Source organism: Molossus molossus, unplaced genomic scaffold (assembly GCF_014108415.1).
Source record: "Molossus molossus isolate mMolMol1 unplaced genomic scaffold, mMolMol1.p scaffold_m16_p_4, whole genome shotgun sequence".
Classification (NCBI taxonomy): Eukaryota; Metazoa; Chordata; class Mammalia; order Chiroptera; family Molossidae; genus Molossus; species Molossus molossus.
Window position 1 is genome coordinate 5,969,050 of NW_023425377.1, and position 26,391 is coordinate 5,995,440.

Genomic DNA, 26,391 nt, shown 5'->3' on the forward strand with positions numbered 1-26,391 from the left:
GCTGGAACCTGGAGGGACTGTCATGAAAGGCAAGTAGCAGGAGACAGGAGCTGGCTCCCCAGGCCGCTGAGACTACCAGGGCTGTGACCGGCTCAGGCCAGCCAGGGGCACTGCTGCCTGGAGAGCCACAGTCCTGGGGGGCAATGAGCCCTCGCACACAGGGCCTGCGCCCAGCACCCAGCACATGGGGGGGGCGGGGGACGGAAAACTCCCGCTGGACATTCAGCAGGGCGCCGAGCGCTGCCTGGCTTCTCAAACGCTTATCTTGGCAAACGCTGGGGTTCCAGTAGCTCCCCCAAAGATTCTGCTGCAAAATTAAAATGTGGGCGTGTTTGCTAAGCTCACCAGGGAAAAAGGACCAATCAGGGATTCTTGAAAGGGGCAAGGGTAGGGTTTCTGCAGTTGAGATCAGAAAACTGGACCACTTCCAGACAGAGAAGCAGGTGGTCTAAGACCTGGGGCATCACAATGGCACCACTGACTGGTCTCAAGGGACTTGATATGACAAGGACGTGGCCCAGCTGGGCTCTGAGCCCCCGACACCTAGCAAACGTGTCATGCAAACGCCTGAAGTCTGAATGTCCTTCCCCCGCCTCCCTCAGCAGATGGACAGGTTGGGAATTGTAAGAAAAGTAATACCTGCTTTTTGCAAGGTGTCTCAGGCCTTTGGGAACATTGTGCTCGTCCTCCTAAGAGCTCTGGAGTGGGCAGCTTCCTCTTGGTCAGACTGGGGACTGAGAAACAGAGAGGCCCAGGGACTTGCCGAAAGACACAGCACAAGGCAGGGCAGACAAGGAGCCCAGAACTGAGGGCACGCAGAGAGGAGGGATGGAACGGGGGACAGTCCCAATGTCAGCATATTCGCTTAGCATCTCAATTGTTAGTTAACATCCTAAGGATCAATGAACACCCTAGTAATCAGCAGGGGAAGATGAGCTGAGAGTCTGAACAAAGCCCTGGTCCTGCCCTGGTGATGTCCACAGGCGAGGGGTGACAACAGGAATCGTGGACAACTCCGTGCCCTGCAGTGGCTTTTCCAAGTCCAGGCGAGTCCCGGCCTCTAGGCTTCCTTCCCGCCCCCAGGAAAAGAGAACCTGTTGTCTTCTTGTACATGGTGGGGTGGCACAGACCAAAAAGCATCTAGGGACAGGGTCAAGTGCAGTGTGCTTATTATTAGGCTGTCTGGGGGTGAAGGGGTGAAAAGGCTTCTGGGGCGACAGTGCCCAGCGCTCTCAGATGGCTGCAGCACCCATCAAAACGCCTCTCCAGGACGGAGTTAGAAACCAAAGAAGCAAACTGTTCTTTTATGTTCTCCGCCCACCTAACCCCCAAGGAGTTGCAGCTCTGGAGCTGTAAACAATGAGCTATTTTTTCCTCCTCTTCGGAGATCTGAGTGTCCCCTTTCTATACCATCCGAGGGAGTTCTGTTCAGGTGCAGGCTTTATACCTCCAAACCCAGCTGACGTCACAGCCCCAGAAAGTGGACAATTTTTAGTCTTGCTAATGTCTAGGCTCCGGATTGCACATTCCTTAGTGTTAAATAACCTCCTAGAGCCAGGATCCCTGGATAAATACCTATGCGTTCTCTCATTCTCTCACACATGCCTTCTCCTTCTCGGTCTCCCTCTCTCCCTTTCCCCTCCACACACACGCACACGCACACGCACACGCACACACCTCAACCCACCCCCAGCAAAAAGCATTGCACAGAGGATGCTGTTTCCCAGCCGAGAGGTCACGGGAGCGACAGGCAGTCTGCCAGGCAGTTCCTGAGCTTCATATTGGGACGGCCTTTTGGGGGCAAAGCACTTATGAGCCAGAAGCAACCCTCGCCTGGGCTCAGACCCCCAGGGCCTCGTCTCCACGACTGTCACGCCTCACCCACCACTGGAGAGTGATAGACAAGATGGCCGCTGCCCTTGGACTCCCTGGTGGCCAGGGTGGTTGCCCAGTGCAGAGGGGCGTCAGAAAGGTGACCTTGCTCTGGCCAAGGCCCGTCGGTGGGCCAGGCTACGGCCTGTAGATCTTAATGACATCTTTGATGGGCCGCCGGCAGATGGGGCAGCAGGCCCGGGCCTGCCTCTTGAGCCGCAGGCCACAACTGTGGCACAGGCACATATGTCCACACGTGTAGATGACTGTGTCCACTTCGCCGTCGAAGCACACCGTGCACTCGCCATTCTTGCTGCCTGCTGGTTCTGGTGGGGGGAACACGGGGGACACCGGGGGGCTCAGCGGGGAGCTGGGGGCTGTCACTGCAGAGAGGAAAACCAGGCCAGACCTGAATAATGTGATTCTCGGGTTCTGCTGGGACCACCCTGAGAGGCAAAGCTTCTATGGTAGAACTTGTGGGGGAACAACTTGGGGAGACACCAATTTTGGATTTTCCTCTGGGCTTTGCCCCTTTTCCTACCCTCCTACTACCAAGCAGCAGGCACCATTATCACCCTTTGGGGCACCGTATCTAGATGTTTCTCCTCTTTCCAGCTGGATGCACAGCTGAGGAAGGAGAGGGTGCAGTGGGGAAGGGAGGCCACCTTAGCCCGGGAAGGCGCTGGCACAGCAGAAGGAGTCAGGCCGCCCCTGCCCTGCCCTCCACCCCAGGGTCTGCATTTCCTTACCCAGGGATGACTCGGATGCCGAGGAGGACTGGTTGACACTCAAGGCCATATCGGAATCACTATCGTCCTGGGAGCCACTGAGGGACCCCGATGGAGATGGGATCGCAGGGCTGGACTGCAGGGTGCCTGAGAGCAAAGAGACTCCGTCAGGTGGTGCTGCTCCGCTAGCCCCTGGCTCTCCGCTGCTTTGCGCTTCAGCCTCCCGGTCTGTCTAATGGGAGGACGAGAGCTACCTCACGGGGCTCTGATGGAATCGTACACACGTGGTAGACATCTGTTACTTGCTGGCCCAGCCATCATTCCCATTTATTTCTGGGAAACAGTACTGGGATTTCATTTCACTCACACGATCCAGGCCAGCAAGAACCTCCATCTCTCGGTCTCCATGGGAGTGTAGGGAAGGCCATGTAACCCAGTGAAGGCCAGTGAGGCCTTTCCAAGAACTTTCACTCAGACTATTGGGAAAGAAGGGTCATTCCATTGGGAGGTTAGCCTGGCACTGTAGGTCCTGCCTGAGTGAAGCCAACTCAGAGGGAGGTGAACTCTGAGACGGAAAGAGGGGTGAAATCCGAATGACATTCTTTCAACATCTAGATCAAACAACAGTCGCTGTTTTCACTATCGGTACTTATGAAACATGCTGAAGGTGGCAGGCACCTGCTGAAAGCCCTGTACTCACCTCATCATTTCATCCTCATAACCCCAGGATGCAGGCTGTTACTACCTTTCTATACAGAAAGAAACTGAGGCTCAGAGAGGCTCTGATTTGCCCAACGTCTTCATGGCTGACCATGATGGGATAGTATCGGTTTCATACCGTCATCAGGAGGATAAACTCGAATGAGATAACATTGCAAATGTTCATTGTTTCTGTTAACACTGGGACTTGACTTCTTACACCATGAAAATGGAACTGTGCTTTCTGGGAACCTTCCCTGACACCCCGCCCCCTGCCAAGCAGGAGAGGCGCCCCTCTGCCCTGCAAACACCAGGTGGTGCCGCTCCCCATTCCCTCGTCTGTGTCCCGCCCTCTGCCCTGCTCCATCCTGGAGCCCAGGGCCTGGCCCAAAGCTGGTGGGTGCTCCGTGTCTCTTTAGGACGTGAATGAAGGCAAGAATCGTCTCAAAATAGGATGGTTCAAGCCTCCATTCTGTGGACGATGTTATTTCCTCCTGTAAGTGTAGTTGTATTTACTGTTTCTCCTACACTTAATATGCGTTACATATGTAAAACATAATAAATCCTATCATCATAAGGGAAACGAAGGGTGTACTGACCACGCACCGACTGCATAAAGCCTGCCAGGTCCTATACCAGGTACTTAGGTCGGTGTAGACAGTGTGGTTCAAGGAGGTGCAACCTGGGCATCCCTGGGGCACATGTTGAAAAGCCATCACCCTGGGACCTAGCCCTACTGATCTGGAAACTCTAGGTGGAGGCGGGCGGTTCCGATGCGGGCTCAAGTTCAGGAACCGCGGGCTGGGCTTCAGCGAAGGCTCCAGCCCTCCAAGGCGCGCGGGCCCCGCGCACGCGCAGTCGGGGGACTCACCGAGCAGGCGCAGCTGGCCGGCGGCCCCGCCGCGCACCACGAAGAAGGCCCAGAGCGCCTGCGTAGTGTCGACGCAGAGCAGGCGGCCGCGCGGGCGCCCGTTGACGCCCAGGTGCACGTCGCCCCCGGGCCGCAGCGTGAAGTTGAGCGCGTCACCGCCGCTCGGCACGGGTCCGGCGCGCGCCACCACCCAGTACTCCTTGCGGTCGAGCAGCGCGTCGGGGTCGGCGGGCAGCTCGGCGGGCCGGAGCGCGCCCGGGTCGCACGACGTGATGCCGAAGGCCAGCGCGCCCGGCGCCGGCAGCCCCCGGCGGCCCACCTCCACGAACAGGCTCTCGCCGGGCCGCAGCGGGCGCTCGGAGAAGACGAGCGTGCGGCCCCCGTCGGGCCGCGGCGCGCACGCCACCCTGCGGTCGGTCGACAGGCTCACGTCGGGCCCGCGCGTCACGTGGAAGCGCAGGTCCACGTCCAGCAGCGCGGGCGACGAGGCGGGCCGGGGGCGCTCGCGGGGCCCGCACGGGATGGCGGCGTCGGCGGGCGGCGGGCCCGGGGCGCGGCCCAGCACCAGGTGGCCCAGCTTGGCCACCACCTGGTTGTTCTCCAGCTCGTTGTTGTCGAAGTTGGCGGCGTCGAGGCTGCTGGGCGGCGGGCAGGCGCTGAAGCGGGACTGGCTGAGCCGCGCGGGCGGCAGCGTGTCGGCGAACGCGCTCTCTGAGCCGGGACAGAGGAAGGGCGGTGAGGGCGCCGCTCGGCCCGGAGCCCCAGCTCGCCCCAGCTCGCCCCAGCTCGCCCCAGCCCGGAGCCCAGCCCGGAGCCTGCCCGGCAGCGCCGGCCTCCCCGCGCCTCCAGGGGCCCCATCCTCACCCACCCGCCCCCATTCTTTTTCTGGTTCATTTGTGAATTGATTTAAGAATCACCGATGCACAGAATTGGATTAAACATAATCCTCCGTTTCCTCGAAACATTCTTACCTTTGGGATGGGCAGATAAGGCCCGTCGTCCCGTTCATATACCCTCCTTTCTTCTCTTCACCCCTCTCTTTCCCCCTTTTCTCCACCCTCCTTTTCTCTTCCTCTTGCCTAACTTATGTCTCCCTCCCTTCTTCCCTCCTTTTTTCTTTTGCTTCCCCTCCTTTGTTCCTCCCTCCTCCCCTCCCTCAGAGGTTTTCATACTTTTGAAGATTTAAAGGGCATTTGAAAACCCTTTATTGTCTGCCTCCCCAACTAGGACATAAGCTCCAAGGCAGAGAGGGACCCCTTTTTGCTCTTTATTTGTGGCCTTATTGTGTGACAGGTGCTATTTTAAGCTCCTTTCACGAGTTAGCTCATTTAGTCCTCACATAACCTGTGAGGTGTGTACTGTTATGACTGGCCATTTAGCAAAGAAGGAAGTTGAGGCACAGAGAGGTTAAAGAATATGCCCAGGGTCACACCGTAACTAAGTGGCAAAGCAGGAAAAGAACCCAGGCTGTCTGGCTGGAGTCCCCGCTCTTGAACACATGCTCACTCTGAACGGAGGCAGCAGGGAGCAGTGTCTGGGTGGCACTCAAACCCTGCATGTAAAAGGTTTCTATAAGAGATGGGCTCAGGCTAAAAACAAGAAACCAAGGAGTTTTCAAAAAGTCATAGTCGTGAAAATATTTTTGAATAATTTTTAGTGATATGAAAAAATACTGATACTACATATTATAGTTAAGTACAAAAGCAAAATAAAAGTATTTATCGTTCAGGTAACAGAGGTCATTATACAGTTGATTGTCTCCCCAGCCAGGACGTGAGTTCCTGGAGGGCAGGGTCTGTGCCAGTCTGTTCACCACCATGTTCTCAGGAATTAGCAGAGTACTTGGCAAATAGCCCTCATTCTAATGTAGTTTAGTGGATGAATAAATGAATGAATGAGGTCTCTAGCACAGACTGACACTCTTAATAACAAAGAAATAGGCCAGTTTTGCTCAGTGGTTAGAGTATGGGCCTGCAGACCAAAGAGTCGCAGGTTCAATTCTAATCAAGGGCATGTTACCTGGGTTGCAGTTTGTCCCCAAGGGCTGTGCAGGAGGCAACTAGTCTGTGTCCCTCGCACATCCATGTTTCTTTCTCTCCCCCTCTCCCTTCTTCTCCCTCCCTCCCACTCTGAAGAAAAATAGAAAAATATCCTTGGGTGAGGATTAAAAATAAATAAATAAACAAACAAACAAAGAAATTGAAAGTTATAAAAGTATTTTGAAGTGTGTTTAGTGATAAAAATGTATTAACCTTAATAAGTAAACAAAGCAAGAAAATGTGTTTCTCAAACTTTAAAATCAGATCCCTCTGGCTAAGATTTTGTTAATTATTGCTATTCTATAGGTTATATCATGGAATAAAAGATTTCTTCCTCTTCAGTTTTCCAAATATAAAATTAAGTCATTATAATGAACATGCTTTTTCAAAAAGCCTGCCTAAGCCCCTGGTGAGAGGCTGATAAGTTATTTCACACTCCTACCCACTCCGTACAGGGCAGATTTTGCAAACTGGCTATCCAAGTTCTGACCCTGGTTCACAGACCTGTTTGGTTGGTCTCCTGGTGTTTTTTCTTTCATTTTATTTTTCTTTATTTATTTTTTTAATCCTCACCCGAGGACATTTTTTCCATTCTTTGTACAGATAGAGTGGGAGGGAGAGAGAGGAAGAGAGAGAGAGAGAGAGAAACATCGATGTGAAAGGGACACATCGAGTGGCTGCCACCCGCACGACCAACCAGGGTCAGGGACAAACTGCAACCAAGGTACGTGCCCTTAGCGGGAACCGAACCTGGGTCTCTCCGGACCGCAGGCCAACGCTCTAACCGCTGAGCCAAACTGGCCAGGGCTCATTTTATTTTTTTATTTTTCTTTCTTTTTTCATTGTATTTTTGAAAAACTAACCTATACAAATAGCTTAACGAATACTGATTATCCAGATTCAACAATTATCAGTTCATGGTCAATCATGTTTCATTGACACCTCTACCAACTCTCCCTCCTACATTATTTTGAAGCAAATGCTAGACATGCCATTTCATCTGAAAAATTCAGTATGTCTTTCAAGATAAGGGCAGCAAACTTCTACTCCCATGAGTTCTCAATGGCAGGATTTCGGCGTGAGTTGCTGCCGCCTCTGTTAGTCAGGGCCACACTTGTCTGCCTGCCTCCCCAGTGGACCTTGAGCCTATCTTAACAGTGGGCTGGTTGCTCACTGCCTGACAGTGTAGATACTCGAGGATTAGGGCATAAATTTGATTGCTGAGTGAGTGGATGGATGGATGGATGGATGGATGAATGAGCGAGCAAATGAAGAAATGTGTGAATGAGTGAGTGAAGGAGTTAAGTGGTCAAGGGGGTGAAGATACGAGCAATGGAACAGATGAAAGAATCAATGAGTGAATGAGCAAATAACTGAAGGGTAAGCAAATAGACCGGAGCCAGACAATGGACTCTGGACCACTCGGGCTTTGCAATTCAAATCATTTAACCTCTCTGTGCCTCAGTTTTCTTAAATATAAAACAGGGATCGTGAGTTGTCCTGATAAACGAGTTAAAAAGTATCAATCGCTGAGAACTACGACTAGCCTGGCGAAGTGAGCCCTCGTGTTGTGTTAAAGAAATTCACATCCAGGTGCACAGACAACCACGGGCTAGACCGAGGGAGCGCCGCCCCGCCCCCTTGCAGCAGGGACAGCGACCTACCGAGGAGCTGCACCTCGTCGGTGATGCCATAAACATCGATGAGCGCCCAGAGTGGGCCGCCCACGGCCACGCCGCAGTGGAAGAGCACGGGCTCGCCGTCGTTGACACTGTAGAAGACGCGGCCGTGGCGGTCCACCCAGTAGGCCAGCACGGTGTCCCGCAGCGCCAGGTTCTCCGGCAGCGCCTTGGCCCAGTAGCCGGGCCGCGTGACGAGGTCCGGGCAGGCGTACTTGGGGATGTCCTGCGGGCTCATGAGCGACGGGTCGTGCACCGTGAAGCCGAAGCGCAGCGCGCCGCTCCAGCCCGGGCGCACGGCCACCAGGCGCAGCCGCACCTGTTCGTACAGCCGGATGGGCCGCTGCGTGAACGTGACTCCGTTGCAGAAGCTGTTTCGCCGTGTGGCCCGGCGCGAGTGGCCGTCCAGCCGCACGTTCTTGCCTTTGGCCTGCGCGTGGAAGCGCGGGGCTTCGCCCAGGACTGGACGCCGCTCGGGGCCCGGCCCGCAGCATGGCCTGGTGGCCAGGAGGCGCGCCTGAGGGCTCGAGTCTGCGGGGAGAGAGAGGCAGCAGGGTTAGGGACCCTCCCAACCGTGTGCCCCGGTGCCTATGTTAATAATCATCTCCATTTCAAATTCCATCTTAATCAGATCGGTACTTGGTAAACTTGAGAAGGTTCTAGCCACCCCAGTCAGCCCACGCTCCCACCGCAAAGCCGCTACACCCACTCCACAAAGGAGCAAACCGGGTGTGTGCGAGTGTGCGGTGAAACACGTTCAGAGCCGTCTCTCCCAGACCCACCGATGCCATGAGCTGGCACACAGCAGCCAGGCTTCAGCTGACTTCTCCATCTCCACCACATCCGTCCGTCCCTCCGAGAGCCACTTTAGGGCTGCAGTTTGTCCAAGGGCAACAGAGGCCTTGGATTCTTGGGGAGGTTTGGGGGGGCCTTCTGCTGCTTTTCTCTGTGCAGTTTTTGTTCGGAAGCAAAGCAGAAAAGGCAGCAGGAAGAACACAGTCCCGGGACCCTCTGACAATAAAGGGAAAGGCAACAGAGCGTCGTCTGGAAGCCCAGCTCTCCAGCCCTTCTTGGCCGTGTGACCTGCGGGGGACAGTGGCACTAGCCCATTTCCTTGCCTGTAAAATGGGGACATGACTTAACTCACACAGCTGCCAGAAGATCATGTGGATGAAGTTTCTAGAACACTGCCTGGCACAAAGTATGGGCTTAATAGGCAGCTGATACTATCCCGAGGTTCCAAGGAGACCCAGGCTAGAATTCTGTGACTTCCCCTTCCCTGTACCCACAGAAAATGAAGACATTCTTTATAAGCAAGGTGACTTTTCTAAAACACACACCTTTCAGGATTCATTTGTAAGTGAACTAGGCCCCAAAGGACCTGGAGAATGTTGGGACAGTCTCTTTGAAAGGATCTGGCTGCTGGCCATGAACCCAGGTGGCCTGGGATTGAGGTGAAGGCTCCATCCTTCCCACTTCTCCTCCTCCATCCCAGGGGCAGCCTGGGGGCTCTGCAGCCTGGGAGGTGGCAGGTAGGTAATTACTGCACGAGACTCTGCTGCTTGTTCACAACATTTCTATAGCAAGTGCTCCTTTATTGCAGGCTGCCCCTGGCACACAGTGCTCTGTAGTGACGGGAGAAGAATGTCAACCCAGGGAACGACAGGCCACTGCAGGACACTCCTCCTATGCCCAGCCACAGGGTGCGCTGTGCCCTGGGCGCATCGGGGGATTCAGTGAATACTGAGGCTAATGGGAGCAAGGACAGGAGAAAATGAAGAGGGAGAGGCAACGATGAGACAGGCATGCCATGGCTACCCCTCCGCAGACCCAAGGGAAAGGCCCCAGTCACTGAGGGAGGAAACCATGCCGGGAAGCTGAGAGACCTCTCTCCAAACAGAAGCCACTGGCCCACAGAAGACAAAATGCAAGGAATAAAAACAAGTCCCACCTCAGAAAAGGAACATAAAGGATGTGAGTCACTCATCCATTTGTCAAATGTTTAGTGAGCACCTAGTATGTGCCAGGCACCATGCCAGGCACTGAAAATACAGCAGTCATCAAGACAGATAAGGTGCCCACTTGGAGGTGCTGACATGCCAGACTACCGTAGGCATGGGTGACTGTGGGGCCCAGACGAGACCCAGACTCAAGCAGAGGCTGGGCACAGAAGGTGGTGCCTACAGAGCCAGGTCTTGAGGGGGGAGAGGGAAAATTCCAGGCTGAGGGACCACTACGGCAGGAAGGGGGACGCGGGGCTTTGTGGGGAAGGTGAGTACTATGGCAGGCGTGGCAGAGGGGGTCTGAGGTTAGCCAGCCACTGCCTCACAGGGCTGGGGGCGAGGTTGCCATCGCCATCACAGGGACTAGACAAGAATGCCCTGAGCGCCTGCCTGAGAGGCTCGGCTTGCACAGCGTGGGGGACAGGGAGCCGCGAAGGCCTTCCAGCAGAGCAGGCCAGCACTGCCTGCCGGGGCACTGAGGCCCAGGGACAGAGAGCCAGGCGCGGCCCCCTCCGGAGCCATGAGAGCGAGAGCAAGGGCCCACTGGAGGGCTATTTCATTCGGACGGAAATCAAACGAGTGGGGAATACCCCCGGGTGAAAGCCATCAGGAAAGTCAGTCCAAGGACTGCAGAGCCCACGGTCTCCACGCACGCATGCTGCGGCCCTGTCCAAGCCACCGGCTTCGGGGCTGCAGCCCCTCCCATGTCCGACAGGCTGGATTTGCTCCAAGGTCCCCAGAGCTGGCACACTCTCCAGGAAACATTAAATATGACCACAGATCAAAGCCCTTCTGAGCACGAGAGACCACAAGCCACCCTTATGTGATTATTTTGAACTTCCCTGACATCACTGTTGCTTTTCCAACCTTATCTCTCAATCGGAGAGTTTCTATACTAAATGACTTGGGAATTCTAAGCAGATGTTCCTCCAGAGTGGCCCTCATGATTTAAATGAATGCTGGGGTGGGGAGAAATACTGCTTTGTTACTATAAGGGGAAGTTTCCTGCAAAACCAACTATATGTTAGGATAAAATGCAGCCAAGTAACCAGCGAAGTTTACATATTTGTTTAATCTTGATTATATGATCCAACTTCCTTCAGGGAATGAGGAATAAACACTGTTTGTTCCCCCTCTGAGGCCAGAGCCCTGATGTGAGTTAAAGAAAACCAGAGTGAAAATGTTTCTAAGAAGATGTGTTATTTACACAAATTGAAAATGCTTAAAATAAAAGAACAATAAGCAGCCTCCAAATGGTACGCCAGCATCTGCTTCGAGCTCGGCTCAGGGAAAGCGGCACCCGAGTTTGGAGATGTCAACGGGAAACCCGAACTTCAGCATTTAAACCACCGCAGTAAACGCGGCAGCCACACTAGAGAGAGTTTGGAAAGGACAAAAGTCGCCCCCGTCACCCCCTTGCACAGCCTCGCCCAGCCTCGCCCACACTGCGTTTTCATTATCCTCCTGAGAGCACAGACACATCCTGGCTGGAGTCCTGGCGGGTAGTAGGTGTTGACTAAACGCTGATCCCCGTGAGCCCCTCGCCTCCGTCTCCCCGCCGTGTTTTTCTTTCCGAAATCTCATTTGAGAGGTGGTTAGAAAGAGCACAGGTTTGGAGACAGACCCGGGTTTGCATTCTGGTTTTGTCCTGTCTTAGCTGTGTGATCTTGAGGTACATGCTTCACTTCTCCGGGTCCCCCACAACCAGACCTAGAAAACTGGTAAAAGTCACCGGCACACTGCCAGAGTATTGAGGATGAAGGAGGCGAACTTGTCAAATACTCGGTACGTGGCACAGAGTAGGTGTTCACTAAACACTTGGTCCCCTTTTCTAAACCACCTTATTAGAGGAAAGGTTTATTCCTGGGTCAGAGGTGTCTCCTTGTGGGTCTGAGGAACACATCCTGAAATGCTTCTCCCACGGAGGGCCAGCGACCTTGGCCAGGAAAGGCCTCTTGAAAACCCTGGGTTGCTTTCCCTTGATGTCCAAGGACAGAGGCCTATTTTTAAGCCATCCCAGCAGTGGCCCAAATGTGCACGGTGCCACCTCCTGAATGAATCCCGCTCACTGGCCCAGCCCAGCCTTCCCTTTGTCCGACCAAGAGCCCGAGGCGATGGCGCTCACCCCCGGGAGGATGGCAGGCAGGAAGCAACAGCCCTGGCTCCTCTGGTCGCCGAGATGACAGCTTCCAGCACGTTGGCATTCAGCAGATGGCGTTCTGGCTGAAATTTTCAACAGATTCCGCTCCACGGGGAGAGTGGCCAGCGGGAGCCCGGTCTACTCTGCACCCTCCCCTCACAGCTAGCCTTTGACAGCCCTTACCACGCACCACGCGGGCTCGTGTACTGGGTTAGTCTTCAGGACAACCTCCGGGGTGAGGCTGACCCCCTTCAGTTCCACACGAAGGCTCTGGGAGGCAGCCACGCTGGGCGGTGGCAGGAGGGACAGCTCAGCCCTTGTCCCACACCCAACTCTTCTCCAAGGCAGTCCTTCAACTGTTGGGGGCCAGGGTCACGGCCTTGAATTCTGTCCAGGCCTCTCTCTGAGCTGTCCCCACCCTCCATGACCACCACTTGATATGGGGCTTCCTGGACCCGCCTAACGTCCAGCCTCAGACCGTGGACCACGAACGAGAAGTCTGATTCAAGCGACATGAGCCCGAGTCCACGATTCCAGCCAACACTGTGCGCTGTAGGGAGCCACATGAGGTGTGCGTGTGTACATGTGTGCACGTGCATGTGTGTGTGGTGTGTGCGTTAGAGAAAAGGCAAAGCTGGTACTGGGAAGGCTTCCCACTGCCCGAAGCAGGGCAAGGACGTCAGTCTCCTTTGGCACCAGGCAGCACCTCTTCCATTGGTAGCTTTGAAAGTGGGCTAGAAAAACCGCCAACGCTCCCTCACCTCTGCCAAATGGGGCAGTGACATGCACCCAGGGGACAGACACCCGCTGAATGGGACTTTGTTCTCTGTTTCAGAGGCCTGGTCAGCCAGCACCCAGAATGGGGAACTGCCACCCTGCTCCCGCCTTTCTTCTTTCCAAACAAAATCCTCAGTGCGGTCCCTTCAGTGTTGCCAGTGACACTCCTGTCAACAGCCGCAAGGAGGCCCGGGCGGGAGGCCAGAGGTCACGAGACACCGTTTGCTGGGAGAAAAACCGGCTCCTTCCAGGCCAGAGGTGCAGCCCTCTTTGCTCAAGTGGGCTGGATGCGCCGAGTTCTCAGGGGGTGAGGTCATCCCAACACCCTCGAAGTGTGCTCAGTGGCATCAGGATTCCCAAGCCTGTCCTGCCGGGCCCCTCAGCTGAGGTCTCCTGATAAATGGACCCAGGAAACTCCAACCTCAGAGGCGCCAGCTCCCGGGGTCAGGGCCCCACTAACGATGGGGGGTGATGGGGGGTGATGGGGCTGGGAACGTGCCCTCATTCTTTCTCGAGTACATCACTTTCCCCTTCATCTGACATTTGCGGGACATTCACTCCATGCTGGGGCCTGTGCTAGCTGCAGGGACGGGTCACACACAGTCCCTGCCCCCCACGGCAGGGGCACAACACAGACACCATGGCTGCACAGGGTGGTCAGCACCACGGGCAGGGGCCCAGAGGAGGCTTCGCAGAGAGGCTGCTCTGCAGAAAGAGGGAAGAGTGGCCGGGACGATGGTGAAAGATGGGGAACAGAGTTTCAGGCAGGGGAACGGCGCAGCCCAAGGCCAGCTGAGGGCATTTGGGGAACTGCAAGGACTTCAGGGCAGAAGAGAGAGGGGGGGATAGAAAGGGGTCAGGGCTCCATCATGAAGGATTTTAGAGGCAATGCAGAGGATGTTAGGGTCCTCAAGAAGGTTCTGGGGGGTCAGTGAGGTGTTTGGAGCAGGGAAGGAGCCCTTTGAGGATTCCCCGCTCTGAGAGATGAGGTTCCAGCCCCGGGTCTTCCCACAGAAGCTGTCCCTTCCTCTCTCCCCATCAGGATGACCCAGCACAGTGGGAACGAGAAACACAGTCCAGGTTTTAAACGTCGCTTCCAACGGCTGGCGCAGCCCTGCCCCTCGGCACCTGCTTCTCCTCCAGGCGGCCCCTGGCAGCTGCCTGCTGATAAAGTGGCGGAGTCTGCCAGCTCTCGCCTTCTCTGCCTTCTCAGCCCGGGCGGTGCCCAGTCGCCTGGCAGCTCGCTGACCTCGGCCCCTGTCCTGACTTCGGAACAAGGGATCCACTGCCCCTGCTTCCCAGGGTCCGAGGCAGTGCTGGAGCAGAGAGGGGGCCCTTGAAGATCCCTGTTCTCATCCGGGAGCTGAGGAAATGTTTCCCCAGCGCTGGGCAGTGCTGGCTGGCCCCGAGGGCCGGGGAGCCCACAGAGGTGGCACTCCCAGAGTGTGCCAGGCGTTCGCCTTGCAGCCATCCCCCATCGCCACTCCTGCCAGCTGGCTTCCAGGGGACCCGCGGCCCAGAGAGGTGGACGTCCTTTCCAGAGGCCACCCAGCCCGGGAAGGCAGTGCCGATGGTTAAGCTGGTTGTGTCTGATCCCCAAGGCTGCATGGTTCCTTTTTATGCCTCACTGCTCCCCAAAGTCTCTCACCCCTAATCTGAAAAGAAAAAAACAAGACTATGTACAAGTAGCTTAAGCTACCTCTGGCTAAGGGGGTGAGCCATGCCCTGGCTGGGTTTCGGGGAAGGGTAGGGGCGGGGTGGATATCATCAATCAGCTTGTTTTGAGCTGCTCAAGGGCCTTGGTTTGGCGGAACTTGGATGAACAATAAGTAAAGCATCTAAAAAAGGAAAGCGGATGACTGATTACCAGGGCGGGGTGGATGGAGCCCCAGTGCCTCATGTCCCTAAGGTCTGAAAACGGAATTGGGGATGGGGCACGGTCAGAGAGGCGGATTTCCCAGGGGGCAATGCAGAGACTGACACCCCTCCTCCACCCACCAGACCTCCTGCGAGTCTCTTGAAGACGCTGCTGGTGAGGAAGGGAGGCTCAGAGAGGATGGAAGAGCTGCCCAAGGTCACACAGCCAAGACGTGGTGGAGTTGGCATTTATTTTTATTTATTTATTTATTTTCCCTCACCCGAGGACATTTTTCCATTTTTTGTTCAGATGGAGAGGGAGGGAGAGAGAGGAACAGAGAGAGAGAGAAACATCGATGTGAAGGGACACATCGAGTGGCTGCCACCCGCACGACCAACCAGGGCCGGGGACAAACTGCAACCGAGGTACGTGCCCTTAGCGGGAACCGAACCCGGGTCTCTCGGGACTGCAGGCCGACGCTCTAACCGCTGAGCCAAACCGGCCAGGGCGTGGAGTTGGCATTTAAACCCTGGCTCTCAGGGCTGGGAAGAAGAGGCTGTGGCTGCTTCGGGCCAAGTGTAGACGTCACCCCTGCAGGGAAGGATGGGAGCACAGTGCCCGCACACAGTAGGTCCTCAGCTAACGCCCATTCCTGCCTGTCAGGTTTGGCTCCGAGACCCGCGGGGACATGACTCTGAAGGGTGCTTCGTCCCCTCTGCTTCCTTCTCTGAAGGTCCAGTTTTCTCTTTTCTCTCCCCCTCCTCCATCCTGCTGGCCTTCCTCCAAGTGCCCGAGGGCTCACGGGAGCGTGTGGGTGTGGACTGGGGAGACCTGCAGGAAGTCTGCACGGTTCGGCCCCTCCCCCCTAAGAGATAAAGGATATCTGTTGGAAGGCAAACTCTGGACCCTGATAAGAATCTCCATCCATATATCCGAAGGTCTGACGTTCTGAGAGCGGCTGGCTCCCTGGCCTTTCTCTATACCCTATGGACCCATTGCACAGATGAGGTCATTAAGCCCAGAGCGGGTCAGGATTCAAGCCACACCTGAATCCAATGCCCATGTGTGCTCTTGACCATTACAGGCACACCTCAGACCTCCTGCGCGTTCAGGTCCAGCCCACCATGATAAAGCCAAGTGCAATAAAAACAAGGTACGCCCGAGTGTGGAACTGCTTCCCTAGGCAACTGGAGGGTACTTGAGTAATCCATCCCCGGACTGAGGCGGAAGACTGCTCAGTCCGATCGGCCCCTCCCCCCATCAATTTCAGGAGCACAGGTGTCTTGCCTTCACTGGCCATTTACGGACTGCGCTGGGCTCAGACTCCTCACGGAGTCTCCTATTCATTCCTCAGCACAGCCCTGTGAGGGAGGGGCTGTCGTTATCCCATCCTACAGATGAGGAGGAAGCTCAGAGAGGGGAAATGACTGGCCCAGGGTCACACGGCTTAGCTATAGAACTGAGATTTGAAATTGAGTCTGCCACCAAACCGGGTGCTCTGTTTCTAACCACGTCTCTTGGGATTCCAGCCAAAGGCCACCTCTGTAACCATCGGGTGACCCCTCACGAGCCTCTGGTCCTCAGAGTCCCCATCCACCAAATGGGAGGTGGCACGCGGGGAGTCTGAGCACTCTCTGGTTTGAGGAAAGAGCCCCGGGTGACCTGCCTGCGGGGATGAAGGCCTCTGCCATCTCCGGAGACAGGGAAACCCCCTCTCCCACCTCCTGCCCTTGAATCACCCGAACCTTGAAGGGAACGGAAGCTCTCCCCTGGAGTGGAAAGTTACCCAGCAGACTGGGCTTTGGAGACACGGGTAAGAGTGTGCCCACCCATCTCATAAATCCATCACCCTTGGGGGGAAAAGGAGAGAAAACATGTGCCCAAGGGCTATAATCATGATATAAACAATGTGTAATGTTGAGGATGTAAACAAAATACACTCGTTAATAGCGATGGGCGTTCTGCCAGTCCTGAGTGCCAGACACCCCCACCCCACCGTTTCCCCCAAATGGCTTACTCATTAAAGAACTTTCCCCGGGCGCCCAGAGGTGAGGCTGAGCCACCCGGAATCTGGTTATAAGGATGAAGGGGGAAGGGAGGAGGGTGAGCTGGGACTGATGTCCAAGGATGGCTACCACACCCCACTCAGAAATACCTGTCGCCAAGTCTGCAAAAGTGCTGAGGATGGGAGGCTGAGGGGAGGAAACAGACAGGGCAAGGGCAGGTAGTTTCATCTTTCTGTGCCTCAGTTTCCTGATCTATAAAAGGGGCTAAAATCTCGCAACATGCAGAACCGGCAGGAGGATGGTATAAGGGAGAGATTGTGAGGGCCCTGCAGGCATTCGGCAGAGGGGCACTGGACAGCACTCCCACAAGACCTCAGCCTAAAGGACAATTCATCCCAGATCCCTCTGATCTCTGGTTGCCTCTGCAATGCCCATGTCAAGCCCCAGCTGGGCTAAACACCAGTGCCACTCCAGCAAAGGGCACCCTCTCTCCCTACCCTCTTTATTCCCAGGCAGTTTCCACAGTTAGAAAGTTCTTCCTTTGACTAAGCTGAAATTTGCCTCCACGTGATGTCCACACACCGGTCACATGTGCATTTGGTCACAGTGCCCTTCCCCATCACGTCTGCTCACTGGCCCCAGGGATGTGCAGGCAGCTCTCAGGCCCAGGGGTCCCCAGGCCATGCTACTGGAGATCCATTGCTCCCCTGGGATGGAACGGCTCTTGCTTCACTATCCAGAAAGATCTCAGGACATCAGCTGTCCCCTCATCTGCTTTGAGAAGCGGTTGGAGACCTTGGGGAATGTCAGCTGGGGTCCCCACAGCGAGCCACAGGCCACCTGGAGGCCACCCCACTGCATGCCTAGAAGCACGTGTGAGACAAACAAGTCAACGGTAGGTGAGCAACCAGAAAGGAACCGGCCAGGCTGTCCAAATGCTTCCAGGCTGCTGCTCAGGGCTCTGAAGGCTCCAGGGCTGCTGGGCGCTGGCCCCAACGTGACCTCCCACCCCGACCCGCCCGGCATCCAGCCCACACCAACGACCCTTCCTTCAAGCCGGAGCTGTGTCCTTGGCAGTCACTTTCCCTCCCTGTGCCTCTCTGTCCTCTCCACTGTGACCCGGGACTAGTAACAGGAGCCGCCTCACAGGGCTTGTCCCGAGGCTTAGATGCAGGTACCTGCTTGGAACGGTGTCTGCCCAGACGGGCTGTGGGACACATCCGAGGGGTTATTACTTTTCTTCTGTGCGCGTCTCCCTCGCCTTGCTCGCCCGGGGAAGACAGAATCACAGCAGTGCCCTGCGTGGACACTCACTGTCAGGCTGCGCGTGCCTCAGAGGCAGCATCGTGATCCCCTTTCTGCACAAGAGGGATTCGAAGCTGAGCGAGGTCAGCTTATCTGCTGATGAAGGGGCAGGCCCAGGACTCAGATCCAGGGATGGAGGAGCCCACTCGGTGCTCCTACCAACTCTGCCGATCAGGGGTGGGGCAGCCTGCATGCAGTTCCACGGGGGTCTCCCTGGCCTGCTGCCCTTGCTGACCGGTCGCTGGGCACTGCCTGGGGCTCGAGGCAAGGACCTCCGAGCTCAGGGACAAGGGTGTGGATGCACGGTGACACCGGGCAGTGGCGAGTGTGGGTGGCCGACCGTGGGTCAGTTTTGACCAGGCAGACATGTCCGAAGCCTGAGCCCTAGTTGGGCAGGAAGAAGGGGTTCATCCCTTCTCCAGAGCAGGATTCCCAGAGGCCGCCTCCACCTTTTGAGCTAGAGATTAAGGGTGGCCTGGGGGGACAGACCTTTGTCCCAGGGCCGTTGCATTCTGGCTGCTGTGGACAAAAGTCATCGCCTTCCCAGGGGAGACAAGATGAGAAGGTGCGCCTGCGGGGAGGACTGCCGAGGGGCACAGGGCTCAGGAGGAGGACGGGGGGCAGTGCCCCGGCTTTGGAACCAGGCAGCCTGCGGTCACATTCTGCTCTGCCACTTCCTGGCCGCCCCACCCCAGGCAGATCTCATTACCCCCGTGGGCTCAGCCTCCTCATCTGGGAAATGGGAGACTATCTGTGGAAGGCTGGCCCTGGCGGTCTCAACGGGATGATATAGGGTCCGGCGTGGGCAAGTGTGCAGAAACTCTGACCACTGTGCTGCACTGCCCGGTGCGCACTTCCTACCTGCAGGGCTGCACCCAGGCCTCCTCCCTGTTCCCTCGCCACTTTCAACTCTAACCACACACCTGGCTTCTGGGCTTCTATTTTAAGCCAGCACAGAGCACCACTAAGTACAGAAAGCCCTTTGGTCCAAAGGAGGGCAGAGCCGATTCTTCTTGTCCGTAGGGAAGGCTAAATAGTATGTTCTGAGTGGTCCTTGGGGCCCAGCCCAGCACAAATGCTCTGTCTCTGCTGGTGAACGTGGAACATCATCCAGGCAGGGAGTGTGGCAGCTGGGAAATCTGAGCCTCCTGTCCGCACTGGCTGCAAGCCACCTTGCCCTATGCCCATGCCCGGACCTGGCCTCTGACCCCACGTGCAACCCCCACTTGCACTGGGACCCCCAGGCTGCCACAGCTCCGCACATATGGCTGCTCTCCTTTCCCTCATGCCTTTGTACATCCAGCCCCTCTGCCTCGTGCAGCCTCTCAGTCCCTCCTCTTGGCTACTCCTCTGCTTCCTGGTCTCAGCTGGACAGCACCTCCTCCAGGAAGCCTTCCTGCATTCTCTAAGCTCTCACCCCCCACAGCCTCCCCCTCTCCCGAGTACTGCTGTACCTGCCTGTCCTTGAGGTCTCTCCCACTAGACCTTGAGTCCCTAAACGCAGGCTGTGACCCTAGGCCCAGCACAGAGCCCAAATAAAAACTGGAAAATTCGACCTGCCAAGAAGATTCGCCTCATCAAACATCAGGTGTCCCGGAAAGAGTTCAAAGAACCCGTGGGGATTGCTGTCGGCAAACATGGAAGGGACACCTCCCAGGGCAGCCCTCGGTTTGAGACTCATGGTCACCTGAGCTTTCAACGCAGGAAGTGAGGACTGTCAGCCGGCCCTGTCCGGCACCCCAGGGGCAGGCCCAAGGCCTCGCCTTTCCGTGGTGACAGCAGACGCCCTGGGCATCACGCTCGAGACCGCCTATTCTATTCCAGTTACTTCTCCCCACCCTCCTCATTCCACAGCCAGGAAACTGAGGCAGAGAGGAAGTACCCTGGCCAAAGTCACTCACTGAGAAGTGGCTGAGCTGACATTTGAATCCAGGCACCTGACCCCAAGATCCACGTTCTAGACCAGGACACCAGACCTCCGGCTGCTGTGGACCGGTGAGTGGTCTTATCATCACCCTTCCTCGCTGTGACCCACGGAGAGAAATGCATTTCACACTGCGACACACACAGCACACGACTGTGTGTACACACATTCCTGAAACAAGTTTATGAAGCAAAAATACTCTTACTCCATGGATGCACTCGAGATTTTATTTTTTATTCTATGTCATTGCAGATTTTTTTTAGAAAGCTGGTTGCGCATGACCCACAGTAGGCAGATCACTTGGTCTGGTCGCCGGGCTGTGTTTGGGGCATTGGACACTGCCCCTCCCTCGCGAGGCCCAGGGTAGCCGGCCTGCACCCTCTGGGGATCTGCTCAACTGCCGGCCCTTCTGCTAGGCTCCTGCACTCTCCCGCCTCCCGTGGCTCCGGGGGCGCCGCCAGCGGCTGCCCGGCTCATTCCCAGCTCAGCCTCTAGTGCCTGGCACACAACAGGGCCCCATAGATGTCAGGTAAATGAATGAAGGTGTCCACCCAGGAAAGTACAGGGTCACCCCAGCCTGGGCGTATGGCACTTCAGTGGAGATAAGGGTGACGTTAGGGTGACAGAGCCACAGGAAGACCCTAACGGCAGACAGGAAGAGATGACATCTGAGGGGGGAGGCAGACATCCAGGTGAACTTTCCTTCAGATGCCACCTCCTCCAGGAAGCCTTCCCCGACTCTCATAGCCCCAGAGTCCCCTCCTTTCTGGCCAGGAGAGAGAGAGTGGAGGGAGCAGAGGCGGGAGCAGGAACAGGGTCAAAAGGGAGGATGGCCTAGTCCCTGCGGGTGCCAGATTCTCCACGGCACCTTCTCCGCTTGTCCTGTGCACTGACAGACCCATCCCCTGTCTCACTTCCACTGATGGATAAGGCCACGTCCCCTTCCAGCCCCACCCAGGCCCAGCATCCTCATGGGCCATCACCAAGGGGCCTTGGCTCCTCAGGCCCCTGACCACGTGTTGACAGCCTGTGGGTTCCAGCGCTGCTGGAGGAACCACAATCACTTTGAGAGGCTCAGTGCAGGCCTCTTGCTCCGCTGGGGGCGGGGGGGGGGGGGGGGCTGGGGCGGGAGAAGGCCAGCAAGCCTAGCCGAGCTTTATCCCATGACAGGGTAGAGGAGGAGAAGGGGTGCGGAGAGAGGAGGATGTCACTGGTTGGGTAATCCACACAGCCACTGCGATGGCTGCAAAGAGAGTGGCTAAGGCCTCCATCTTTCCAAGGGCTGAGAAAGTCCAGATCCCGGGAACAGAGTGGCTGCCAGGCCCTCGGAACACTACCCCCTACTGCCAGGGAGCAGCAGAGCGGCCCACGCGGGCCCAGCACCCACGCTCTCCTCCTCCGGGAGCTCTGGGGGACCGCATCCAAGTGGCCTGGGGAGGAGCAGGTGCTTCCCGGTCTGGACACAGCATGTGCAGGCTGTCCACCTCGATTCGGAAAGCTGGTTCCCCCTTTACTCCAGACAGTGCCTTTGTCCTCCACTTACCTCTGTGAGCCTCCACTGCCTCCCTATGAAGTGGGCATAAACAGAGCCCCTCAAAATGGGCAAGGATTTAAAACAGACAAGCAGGGCTTGGCACAAGCAAGGTCAACACTTTCCTCGCTCCACAGCTCCAGCGTGCCCAGTGATTAAGCGAACACTAAACGGTGGTAGACTTGGTCAAGCATGGATAGACCTAATGATTAACCAACCCCACAGAGGGTTTGAATTCAACCTCTTCTCCAACCAAAACCATGGTGAGCCCCAGAGGTGTGCTGAGGGAGGGGCTGAACGGTCGGAAGAAGATGGGGAAGAGCTCCTCCCCCGCAATCCTCCCCCCTCCCCCCGCAGGAATTCTGCCCTCCCCTCGCCCCGTGTGTTTATACTTTTTTCCCCCTTACAAAACCCAGAATACGGCCAGTGGAGTCCAGAGAAAAGGCCCATGTGATATTCGCAATAAGGCAGACCCGAGTCTTCTAAGCCCAGCTTTGCCACCACCTAACTGTGTGAGTTGGGGCGAGTGTCTGAAGCTCTCTGTGCCTCAGTCTCTCCATCTGTAAAATGGAGCCGGGCACCTGACTCTGCAGGATTGCAACTAGAAAGAGACCGGGTCATGCACACAGCGGAAGTTCAGCAGAAGTGAGTCCCAGAGCTGCGCCCCGCCCTCGTCTGCTGTAGGGGATTGATCTGAATTGCTGATGCTCTTTGTGGGCATTGCCAAGGGACATCCCAACAATCCATCATAAAGGACATTCCCTCTCTCAGGTGTTTTGTTTCCTTATTGTACGCAGTGGCATGCCAGGTAGGCTGGGGTGCCCATAAATGTTATCTGCACCATGGACTAGGAGAAAGAATGCTTTGGACTTTGGAGCTAAAAAAAAAAAGCCTGGATCTCAGTCCTGGTTCTGTTAGCTGGATGAGCCTTGTGAGCTGTGGCTCCCTCACCTGTAAGATGGAGATGATAATCCCTACCCTGCAGGCTGTTGCAAGAATCAAATGCATTCTTTCATTCAACAAATATTTACTGGGCATCTACTATGTGCTAGCCACTGCTCCAGATGCTGACCATATAGCAGTGAAAAAATAAACAAAGTCCTCCCTCCTTAGCCAATAAACAGCTAACTGCACACACAGCGTGGCACACGGTGACCCAGGCTGTGGAGAAACACAAAGCAGTGTGGAGGGAGGGGGGGCTGCCTGGGGCAGGGGCAATGGCAGGACCCGCACCGGAGCAGAGACCCGAGGGAAGCAAGGGGGGAAACCTTCTGGGGGAAGAAGGTTTCAGCAGAGGGTTCTGCAAGTGCGGGAGCCTTAAGAAGAAGCCTGCTTGGCATGTAAATGAAGCCACATATGCAGGAAGCCTGGCACAGAATCCAGGTGCTCGGCAAATGCCAGCTCTCTATTTCAAGACCCGCAGAAGAAACCCCACGCATGTGTCCTTTTCCTGAGAATGAAACACAGGCTTTCTACAGGGCAGGACTGAGCCAAGTGTTCTTTCAGCCTCAGATGCTGCCTGTTTTCTGAGCCCCTGCCAGGTCCCAGGTTCTGGGCTGGGCAACCAATGACACAAGATGATCAAGGCATGGTCTCTGTCCTCACACAGCCCCAGGGCGAGTCATGGAGATGGGTGATCACAATGCATTGCGGTCAGTGTACATCCAGAGACCTAAGAAGGGATCTAGGTAGCAGAGCGAAGGATGGGATTGGGTGGGTGGGTGGGGGGCTTCCTGGAGGAGGTGACAACTAAACTGGGTTTTGAAAGTTGGACTAGACAAGAAAGGCGATCCCAGGTGTGGGGAGCATCACAGAGCGCAGAGGTGTAAAAACATGGCAGTGTATGTGAGAAACTAATCACAGGCAGGTCATGAAACAATAAACAGCCCTTCATATTCTTGGCAGCTGCCACTTGGTGTGGCTCAGGAATTCCAGTTCTGTCCCCTTCCTCAAACTCAGTGCAAGCTGCAGCCCCAGGGGACAGTTGGAAATGTCTGCACTTAGCTAAGGCAGCAGGTGAGCAACCAAACCCGGCTACCAGCCCAGGGTGGCTCTCCAGAGCCGGGGCCCAGCTGCCGGGAGACTACAGAAATCCCCAGCTATATTTAGCTCACCTGGCAGTGTCTGTGCCTGCACCCACCCAAACCTGACCCACAGGTGGCAGAGTGGCGCTTTTACCAGAACAGCATAAACGTTTCTTAATAAAGAAATCCTAAAAAGGGGCCGGTGCCTCCACAGCTGTCTTTTTGGCTAGGAGATGCTGTGGTATTGGCCAACATCCCTAGACACCTGACTAGGTGGGTGGGTGGGTTCTCCCCCATGGGACTATAGCCCTGTCAGTAGAAAGTGGAGGCCACCCTCCAGTAAGTGGACCTGGGTTCGAATCCCAACACTGCCACCAACTCACTGGTGACTTCACCTCTGAGAATTTGGAAGTTTGAGTGCAGTGGCCCTAAAGCTGCCCAGAGGCTTATACAGTAGGAGCTGGCTCCTCCCCCATAAGCCAGCCTTGGGAATCCCCTCCAGGGGAAAAAACAGTTATTATTTGATAACACCCAGAAGGGAGGACTACCTGGGAATATTCAAGCAGAGATGAGGTTATATATCCCTTTCCTAAAACCTCACACTAAATGGACCCACAGCTGACTTGGGTAAAGTCAGCTTTACCCCACTGAGCTATGCTTTTGTACTTTAAACACACATATCTCTCGCCTTCTGCGTAAAGGATGCTACAAATGCCCAGCCTTCAACTAAAATAAAGACTTATTCTAAAGACTTTGGGGATGGAAGAAGGGCTGGCAGACAGACTGGGCTCCCAACCCAGACTGTCCCCCTGCTAGTGGTGTGACCTTGGGCGAGTCATTTTCCCTTCTCTGAGCCTAAATTTCTTCATTTGCAAAACCAGAATGCAAATCCTTCTGGTGAAGCTTCTTTGCATACCCTCTTTGCTAATGCTCGCGGGGGTATGCAGAGTGCCCGGCACAGGGCTTCCGCGCTGCCCTGTTCCCACAGTTACCAGGTATTTTGAGTGAGGCCTCCACTGCCTCCCACTCCCACCCTCTGAATCCCCTTACTCTGGCCCCAGCAGTTCTGCGGTGGTTTTAACTAGGGGGCGATGCTCTCTGCAGCGGTGACTCCGAGGGGCTAGTCCCTAGTTGAGAGGACACCAGAGGGGGGCGCAGCCGGGGGTTCGCGTGGGAACGTGGCCAAACCAAGGCAGCTTGTGCCGCCGGGGTGCTGGGCGGCTGTAAACTGGGGTACCCCTGAGAGCACCCCGCCCTCTCAGCAGCTTCAGTCTCCATACAATGATTGGCTCTGGCCGTCGGAAGCCCTGGGGAGCCCGGCTCCAGTCACCACCCCACCCAGGGCGCCCCAAGCTCCCTCATCAGTGCCCTCAGGCTGGAACAAAGGCAAGGGGGCGCACAGCATCGCCCCGGCGGCCCCTTCGCTCCTCTGGCCAAAGCCAGGAGAACAAGGACGGGGGTCCCCAAGGTAACCAGGACGCGGTACCCGCCTTCCCGGAGCGCAAAGCCCAGCAGCCAGGCGCACGCGGATATGGGGTCCGGGGGGCACTAGAGACTCCAGCCCGCTGGACGACGAGGGCCCCAAGGCGGGGGTGGCTCTCCGGAAGTCACCCAGCGGGCCCCCCAGGGAGAGAAGAACCCCAGCGCCCGCCTCCCGGGCAGGGCTCCCCGGCGTACCTGGCAGGGTCCTGTGCACGGTGTTGCCCATCGCTGCTTCGGGGCGCGGTGTTGGCAGCGGCGCGCTCAGGGCACACGAAGGCTAATTACGCGGTGGGCCGGGGACCCGGGCCGGGGTCGGGCCGCGGGGCATCGCGGCTGCACGGGCGAGCCTGCCGGCGGCAGCTGGGCGGCGCGGGGAGGGAGGCGGCGGCTGCGGGAGAAGAAGGCGGAGCCATCGGCCCGGCCCTCCAGCTCCGCCCCCGCCTCCTGCTGCCTCCAACCACGCGGGAGGGGCGGGGCCGCGGCCGCCGCATCTTTTGAAAGTTCGTACCGGGTGGCGGGTGGCGGGTGGCGGTGGCGGGAGCGGAACCGCCGAGACTCCCGCCCTCGCCGTTCCCGCGCCCAGGGCAGGAAGGCGCGCAGGGCACGGGGTGCCCTCTGGGTGCCAGGCTTGTCAGCCTGCCGGTGGTTCACTCATTCAGTCCAACATTTTGAAAAACCCTTCTGTGTGCCAGGCCCTCTGTCAGGCGCTGGGCCACACGGGACGAAGGCTTAGCCTCCACGGAGCACCTAAGCGGGGTACCGGGGTGGGGAAAGGACCTACACACAGGCAGAAGGTCACCACGGACAATATCCGAAAGGCCTTAGGAAGACAGTCCAGCCAGGTGACTGGGGAGTGGGATCAGGTACCTGCAATTAGGAGAAACTCAGGCAGTGTCCAAAGGTTGGGAGGAGAGACCCCGTATTCGTGAATTCGTTCACTCAATGAAATATTTATTGAGCACATCGTATGTGCCAGGCTCTGTGCTGGGCACTGTAGATACCAACCAAGCATGCTAGTGGTGAAGACAGAAACAACAAGCAATTAAGATCACACAATATAATGATCATAGCCAGAAAGAAAATAAAACAAGGGATGGGGTGAATTTGGGGGACTCGGGGAGAACCTGGGGGCATGTCAGCTCCAGGTGATGGACAGTGAGGAATCAGCCGTGGGAAGAGCCAGGGAGTGTTCCCCGAAGAGGAAGTAACAGGCATGCCTCAATCATTCATCCCCCCAGAGGTATTTCCTGAGCACCTCTCCTGTCTGTGCAGGAGCCCAGACCACACGCAGTGGGGAGTCAAGCCTGCTAGTTCCTGCCCTCACTGGGCTCCATTCTGCAAATCGGAATACAGGCGACCCAATTCCAAATGAGATTTTTTTTTTTTTTTTCCGGCTCTATTTTTCATGCTCTGGTATCCTTTAAGACCTTATGAAGTATGTCATTACCCCCAC

General features: G+C 56.3%; 1 protein-coding gene across 2 annotated transcripts; it reads right to left on the reverse strand.

Annotated features, from left to right (window-relative positions):
• Positions 1–272: 272 nt before the first annotated feature.
• On the reverse strand, positions 273–25,303 carry NEURL1B (neuralized E3 ubiquitin protein ligase 1B). Of its 2 annotated transcripts, XM_036241901.1 has the most exons (5): positions 25,134–25,303; positions 7,874–8,419; positions 4,171–4,881; positions 2,622–2,747; positions 273–2,255 (listed from the first exon to the last, which is right to left on the reverse strand). In XM_036241901.1, the coding sequence occupies exons 1-5, from the start codon at positions 25,162–25,164 to the stop codon at positions 2,011–2,013; spliced, it is 1,659 nt and encodes a 552-aa protein (XP_036097794.1). In that variant the 5' UTR covers positions 25,165–25,303; the 3' UTR covers positions 273–2,010. The 2 variants fall into 2 exon arrangements, with proteins under 2 accessions (XP_036097794.1, XP_036097795.1); XM_036241902.1 differs by lacking the exon at positions 7,874–8,419.
• Between the last annotated feature and the right edge of the window lie 1,088 nt (positions 25,304–26,391).

Coding starts and splice junctions, on each gene's coding strand:
- NEURL1B (XM_036241901.1), bottom strand. CDS start 25,164: ATGGGCAACACCGTGCACAGGACCCTGCCAG. Junction 4,882..7,873: donor CGACGAGGTGCAGCTCCTCG/GTAGGTCGCTGT, acceptor GTCCCGGCTCAG/AGAGCGCGTTCGCCGACACG. Junction 2,748..4,170: donor CGGCCAGCTGCGCCTGCTCG/GTGAGTCCCCCG, acceptor CTTTGCTCTCAG/GCACCCTGCAGTCCAGCCCT.